Here is a 7,005-nt window from a genome sequence, read left to right as displayed (position 1 = left end):
TTTATTTATTTATTTTTGGCTGCGTTGGGTCTTCGTTGCTGCGTGCAGGCTTTTCTCCAGTTGTGGTGAGCGGGGGCTACTCTTCATTGTGGGGCACGGGCTTCTCGTTGCGGTGGCTTCTCTTGTTGCGGAGCACGGCTCTAGGCGCGCGGGCTTCAGTAGTTGTGGCACGCGGGCTCAGTAGTTGTGGCTCGCGGGCTCAGTAGTCGTGGCGCACGGGCTTAGCTGCTCCGCGGCATGTGGGATCTTCCCAGACCAGGGTTCGAACCCGTGTCCCCCGCATTGGCAGGCAGATTCTTAACCAGCGCGCCACCAGGGAGTTCCCACTGTCCCTGTTTCTTATACAGCAGTGAAATAAAATACAAACCGCATGGGCGGCCCACGTGGATGGGCACAGCCGCCAGCTCTGGATGAGACCCACCTGTCGTAGATCTCCGAGCCCTCCTCCAGGCCGGGCAGCAGGCCGATGATGAAGGCCTGGAGGCTCGGCAGGAGCAGCTTCTGCAGCGGGAGAAAGTACTTCTCGTACAGGCCAAGCAGCACGGGCTTCACCGACATGGCTGCATGTGCCAGAAGAGGGAACAACCCACAGCTTTGGGACAGAAAAAGGGAGAGGAGGGAAAATGAGACACCTGCTCAGAAGCTCCAAGTGACTGGCCAGCCCAAGGGGGTTTTCAAAGGCAGCCAGCCAGCCAGCCAGCCATCTACACCGGTGATGGAGATGCTCGCTTGTCAGGAGACGGTCACGATGAACTGCTGGCCCAGAGCAGGTGATAAGCAGTATGCACGTTACACTCCGACTTAGAGAAAAGTCAGGGAGGACATACTCCAGAAGGTGAGCCCTGGTTACCTCTGTGATGGCTTTATGGTGAACTGACACACCCCTCTGTATTTTTTTGTTTATCATTTTCTCATCTCGTGAACTGAAATATGGATTACTTGGGTAGTAAAAAAGTAAAACGGTGGGGATGCTATCATACCTGTATAGGAACAAATCCTTGGCCAGCCATTTGGTCCGCACAATTTTAAAGATAATTTCATAGGTTTCCAGGGCTTTTAAGTGCACACCGCTGGGCAAAGCAGGATGCAGGCACTGAGCTAATCTCTTGCTGATAATGAGCCGTCTTGGCAGCAAGGGATACCTCAGGTTACTCTGGAGAGCCTGGAAAACAAGAGGAAAAGCACGTAAGGAAGAAAGCAGTGACGCTGACTGTGGAGAGGACACCTGCCGAGGCCAGGAAGACCCGGTGTGGCCGTAAGAGGTGGGACGTGACGGGACAGGAGGACAGAGGGACTGCGCGAGAGGGCTTGGGGAGGGGGGCCACGAGCCGGCATCAGGGACACGGGGCTGGGAAGCCCCCGGCAGTGAAGGAAAACCCCGCATCCCTTCACAGGGACTCTGTCCCTGTCAGGCCAGTTTCTGATGGAGCCGTGTGCTTCTGTCCGGGGAAGCCTCTAGTCTACACATGAGACTAAGCAGAACACAGACCTCCCGTCCCCAAGAAAACCCTCGTTTGTGTGCCACGGAAGCCCTGGATTTCCCCAGCATTCTCCCAGCCTGGCTGCACAGCCAGGTGGCCCTGAGAGTGTGGGACACACCCGTAGGCCACGACTCCTGCGTCCTCACCATTCGCTTCCCCAGGAGGAAGTCAGATCCCTGTTGGCATGGAATGACAGGCCCCCGAGCTGGGCCTCCTCCAGCAGGACACGGGCCTGGCCTGCGCGAAAGCACCCCTGAGCATCGGCCGCATCTCAGAAACGCGGTCGGCGGATTTCTTGCTAACAGGACACCTCCCCGTCGGGAGTAGGTCAACGCCGTTTTTCATGGCATCGAGTGACCACACGCAGAGCACTGGGTGGGTCCTCATGACTCAGTCTTCTACACCAAGTGTCCGTCATTACAGTAAAGCAATCCATACAACTCACACAAATATTTACTGAAAGCTGACAGGGCAAAGCCCACGCTTCTTAAAAAGCTGCTCAAAGGCCTCCACGGCGCGACTCCTGCCCGATTCACCTGCTCCAAGAATTAATGCTCCAGCTTCAAGCTTCCTAATAGCACAGGTCCACCTGTGGCTCCTGCCTGCCTCGTGCGGGCTCTGCCTGCACATTTGCCTCGTGGGAGACTCAGCTGTGCAGCCAACTCGACGAGGCAGAATGGTCCCCAACTCTAGGCGGGGAACACGTTTATTTGTGCTCCGCCCGGTTCCAAGTGCACACGTCACCGACTTGCGTGCTGTGCTAATGACCATGTGCTTCAGGGCTGAGCTCGGTGGTGAGCTACCTGGGCCCGCACCCAAGATCTTCTTCCTCTGCTGTTCTCGGCCCTCTGCACCTGCCTCCTACAAGGCAGGCACCCCGCAAGACCGTCACACAGGACGTGTGTCAGAACCGCTGCCCCCGGACCATGTGGTCTTAGGGCCATGACAGCTTTCTTCCTAGGAGCGAAGAAAATGATCCCACCTCTAAAACATATACTGCTCTCTGTAACTTCTCAGGGACCCAGACTAGGAGGGGTTTCAGCTCATGGAGGGGTCTCTGTGATCTTAGAGGCCGGGAAAGAAAACCCACTGGGCTTTGAGTTGGCTTCTAAAGCCTGTGCCAGAAGTGACACATTATTCCATTCATCTCACTGGCCAGAGTAAGTCACGGTGCCATGCCTATGTTCAAATGGGCAGAGAAATGGGATCCTGCATATGAGGTTATGTAGGAGATAAAGGGAAAAGAAGCAAAATAGTATTTTCCATCAGAAGCATGTGGTCTAATTGAACTCTCAAATTCAATAAAACTACAACTAAAAAACCAGCTATACCTAGAGGTCGTCAAGAAATACCTTAAACTATTATTTGTAAGAATCCGATAGCTTAAAACAAAGGGCAAGCCAACAAAATAATTTTTTTAATGTGCTCGTGTCAAAAAGAAAAATTGAGGAGGTGACCTGGAAACACATGCGGTAACAGCCGGTAAGAACTGAGGTGTCGAGGAAGAGAGGAAACGACTGTGGGAAATGCACAGGAAAGAGTGAGTTTTATTATGGACACTTTCAAACATATAGAAAAGCAGGTAGAACAGCAAAGTACCCATCACCCAGTTTCAACAAGTATCAGCTGGCCAGTCCTAAAGACACAGCTTTTAGGAAACCATGTCTGTGACTCACTGGCTTATCGATACTGCAGCTGTGGGCTTTCTCCATGATCTCGGAGGAGGAGAACTAAGCTCTGTCCTCACCTGTTATGTTTGTCAGGCAGAGCTCTTGCTTTTTAAGTCACAATCTCACTTTTGCTCAGCACAGTCTAAGGACTTTTGCTAACTGAGGTGCAAAAGATGGGCTGCAGCTCCTAAGGTGGTCATCTGGGATCCAAAAGTGTTTGGCTCACTTGGGCTGTACAGCAGCAGGATCCCATTTCTCTGCCCTTTTGAATGTAGGCGTGGCACCATGACTTACTCTGGCCAGTGAGATGAGTGGAATGATGTGTCACTTCTGGTACAGGCTTTAGAAGCCAACTAAAAGCCCAGTGGGTTTTCTTTCCTGGCCTCTAAGATCACGGAGACACAGGTTGAACGGGAGCCCCTCCCAGCTTGGGTCCCTGAGAAATTAAGAGAGCAGAAACCACCCGCTGACCCACTGAGGCAGAACTCAACAACACTGTAAAAATCACTGAGCCTGGGGACTGTTTGTTACCATGGCATAACCTTTCCTATTCTGACGAATACACTTCTTCCCATATAAATGGAATTACAAGGAACCACAACCATTCATTTCAAATGAACAAGGCGGGTGGCTATTTCTTTCTCATTTAAATTTGTTACCCCATTTAATTTAATTAGAAAAAGAAACATAACCAAAAACTGAGGGCATGACCAGGACATGTGGAATGAATTGTTCATTGTATGCTGCCCATGTTAATCCAAGCAACACAGCATATCCGAGTCGGGGAGTCAGTGCCTCTTGAGGGACAGGTACACTGAAGATGAAGGAAGCTATCTGATTTGAAAATGCAGAGAAGAACAAAGGATATAACCAGATAATACTTAGAAAAATGAGAAGATGCTCATCCTTCCTGATTTAAAAGATGCAAATTAAAACTACTACGAGGGACTTCCCTGGTGGCGCAGTGGTTAAGAATCCACCTGCCAATGCAGGGGACATGGGTTCGAGCCCTGGTCTAGGAAGATCCCACATGCTGCAGAGCAACTAAGCCCGTGTGCCATAACTACTGAGCCCGCGTGCCACAACTACTGAAGCCTGTGCGGCTAGAGCCCGTGCTTTGCAACAAGAGAAGCCACCGCAGAAAAAAAAAAAAAAAAAAAAAAAAATTGAAATGCTGCTACAGGTCCGAAAATGGCAATTGTGACAGGACTTTGCTATGGAGAGCAAAGTAAAGAGCAAGATAACTGGGGTTAAAAACTAAGTAACTTTCTACTAAATAAGAATTATTCGTAGCACCTCAGTTGTGACGTTCCAAAAGAAGTGTGCACAGTTTAGCATCCAGAACGGTCATCTTTTCTATTTAAAACCAACAATCAACAAAACAAAACACACACACCAACCCCCAGTCCCTACTTCTCCCGCCCTTCCTCAGCCACCCTGGCTGCTGCTTTCGTGCCCCCTGCAAACACGAGCTCATTCTAACGACACCGACACGCTCTCCTCTACTCAACTGACAGCAGGTGAGGGACACAGGCTGCGCGCCGTGAGCCCCAGGCACTGCACGACTCTGGCCTTGCGGTCACTTGCCAAATGGACCCTCGTGGAAAGCCGAGCTGTCACAAGGCCGAACGGCGCGGGGTGTGACCATCTGAACAAGCAGGGAAGTGACAACAGCGCTCTGCGCCACCACAGTCGGATATACGTCAAAGAAGGGGGGGGAAGTTCTAGACCCAGCAGAGCTCATCATCATGGTGCCTGGAATCAGCCAAAAGAAAGGTCAATAAATATTTTTCAATTACTATTTGAATGGGGGTTTCTCAACCTCCACCCTGTGGCCCCCTGGGGCTGGACGCTGCCGTGCTGTGGAGGCAGTCGTGTGCACTGTGGGATGCTCAGCTGCACCCCTCGCCTCCACCCACTAGATGCCAGTAGCACCCTCCCCGCCCCAGGTCTAACAGCCAGAAGTGTCCCCAGATATTGCCAAGTGTCCCCTGGGGGGCAGAAACCACCCCGGGCTGAGAGCCACTGATTTAAAGGGACATCTCCGGGGAGCCAGGTTTTGCCTGCTTTCCAACCATTGAAAACCTCTGCCTCTCCTCCATCTCCTCAGAACAGGAGTGGAATATTCTCCCGCCCCCAATACTACTAATCCTGGTTTCTCCATACAGCAAAACACAGCAAACTATGTGGCTACTTCTTGGGCACTTTAAAAAAGGAATTCTGGCCAGGAGTGATCTGCAGGCATCAAAGGGTTATTAGAAAGCCAGGGTGAATAAGGAGTCCTAACACTGGCCAAAATTTCCATTCCCTTATGGTTCACTGACGAGAACAGACCAGGAACTGTCCCCGCCTCCACAAGACCGCTGAGTCACCTGTCCTCACCAGCCCCAAACTCACTCACTCACCCTTTAGCCCTTTCCACCGCCTTGGACATCACGACGCCCCGCCGCCAGACCCCCCCACCTTCCTGTCTCTGCAGAGTATCTGCTGGGGTCGGGGGTGTCTGACTCAATTCCTATGCACGTTGGGGAAGAATCGTTGCTGAACTCTCTCAAACTGACACGGATACGTGCGGTCACCCGACTGCTGTGCTCTGAGACCACACAACCCTAGACCAGCCTCCACCTCGGAAGGCCAGTCACTCCTATCTCCGAGGGCTGCAGACGCCGGGCCTGGCTTTCTGTCACACCTGCCTCTACTCAGTGGTTCACGCAGCTTCACTCAGCTCTTGGTTCAACGTCAAGAAATCACGGTGCTGGGAGAAAACACCCGTGTTCAGCAACTTTAGCGACTGTTCAAATGAACGTTTATCGACTAGGAGAACACATGACAACACCCCAACTACTGACACGCTCCTGGTGTGGTTCACTCTTACAGATTAAAAAAACTGCAATACACTTTGGGAGCTGATGTGTTCATCTTCAGATGATGGGAAAAAAGCATTTATATACACACATCTGTTAGGAAAATGTGAATGGATCAGAACGCTAGTGGGAGTCAAGAAGCAGAGTCTGGTAAAGGTCCTCTTGTTGACCCCATATGACCCTGACTGCTCCCTTCCGCACACACCCACCCAGCCTCTCAGGGCATGGTGCTAGGTTTAAAACAGCAACGAGACAGAGCCTGCCTCCTAGGGAAGTGGACCCCAGTGACTCAGTGCACCGCCGAGGTGGATCCCCCTCTGGGAAGTGGACGGCCCCCACCCGCTCTGTGCGAACGCTCCAAACGGTCAAACGCACATCCAATCCCAGCACAGATGCCCGTGACTTTAATGCACCCTTGGTCACCAGCGACTGTGCCACGAACCATTCTGATTATTTGGTTTCCTTGATGGAGCACTCTGAGTGGACTTTGGACTGACTGTGAGATTCCGCTCCACGCCGCCTGCACCCTCCACTCACTGCCGACACAAAACAGGCCACGGTGGCACGGCTGGGGCCTCTGGCATGGGGAAAATTCGAGCAGTTTCTTGTGTAATCAAATGGAAACTTTTGTAAGCACACAGGTTTCTAAACCTCCCAGTCAGGCTGCACGTGGGCTCTGAAAACGCGTCCTATGAACAGAAGTTAATCACTGTGGCATCACTCAGAATAGTTAATACGCTGGAAGTGAGTTCTGACATTATGATTCTCCAGAAAAACAGGACACTCTGTATACTCAATCGGAATGGATACAGCCTCTCTCCTCTCTCCTGTTCCTAAGCAATGACCAAAACAAACACACACCACCGCATGAACTTTTTTTTTTTTTTTTTTTTTTTTTTTTTGCGGTACGCTGGCCTCTCACTGTTGTGGCCTCTCCCGTTGCGGAGCACAGGCTCCGGACGCGCAGGCTCAGCGGCCATGGCTCACGGG

The 7,005-nt window shown here is 51.7% G+C and overlaps 1 protein-coding gene across 1 annotated transcript; it reads right to left on the bottom strand.

Annotated features, from left to right (window-relative positions):
* Positions 1-21: 21 nt before the first annotated feature.
* On the bottom strand, positions 22-3,193 carry LOC114486751 (protein dopey-2-like). Its single transcript, XM_028493133.2, has 4 exons — positions 3,158-3,193; positions 2,226-2,342; positions 981-1,348; positions 22-592 (listed from the first exon to the last, which is right to left on the bottom strand). Exons 1-4 carry the CDS (start codon positions 3,191-3,193, stop codon positions 340-342), a joined length of 774 nt encoding a protein of 257 aa, XP_028348934.1. The 3' UTR covers positions 22-339.
* Positions 3,194-7,005: the final 3,812 nt, after the last annotated feature.

This window comes from Physeter macrocephalus, chromosome 8, assembly GCF_002837175.3.
Source record: "Physeter macrocephalus isolate SW-GA chromosome 8, ASM283717v5, whole genome shotgun sequence".
Taxonomy (NCBI): Eukaryota; Metazoa; Chordata; class Mammalia; order Artiodactyla; family Physeteridae; genus Physeter; species Physeter macrocephalus.
Note: the sequence above shows the minus strand (reverse complement) of the source record. Positions and strands in the feature narration are given on the sequence as shown.

Excerpts from the sequence above, each read along its gene's own strand:
- LOC114486751 (XM_028493133.2), bottom strand. The coding sequence starts at position 3,193 with ATGGAGAAAGCCCACAGCTGCAGTATCGATAAGCCA. Across the intron at positions 2,343-3,157 it reads GCTGCAGTATCGATAAGCCA|GAGGCAGGTGCAGAGGGCCG; the intron begins GTGAGTCACAGA and ends CCTGCCTTGTAG. Across the intron at positions 593-980 it reads AAGGATTTGTTCCTATACAG|CTGTGGGTTGTTCCCTCTTC; the intron begins GTATGATAGCAT and ends TCTGTCCCAAAG.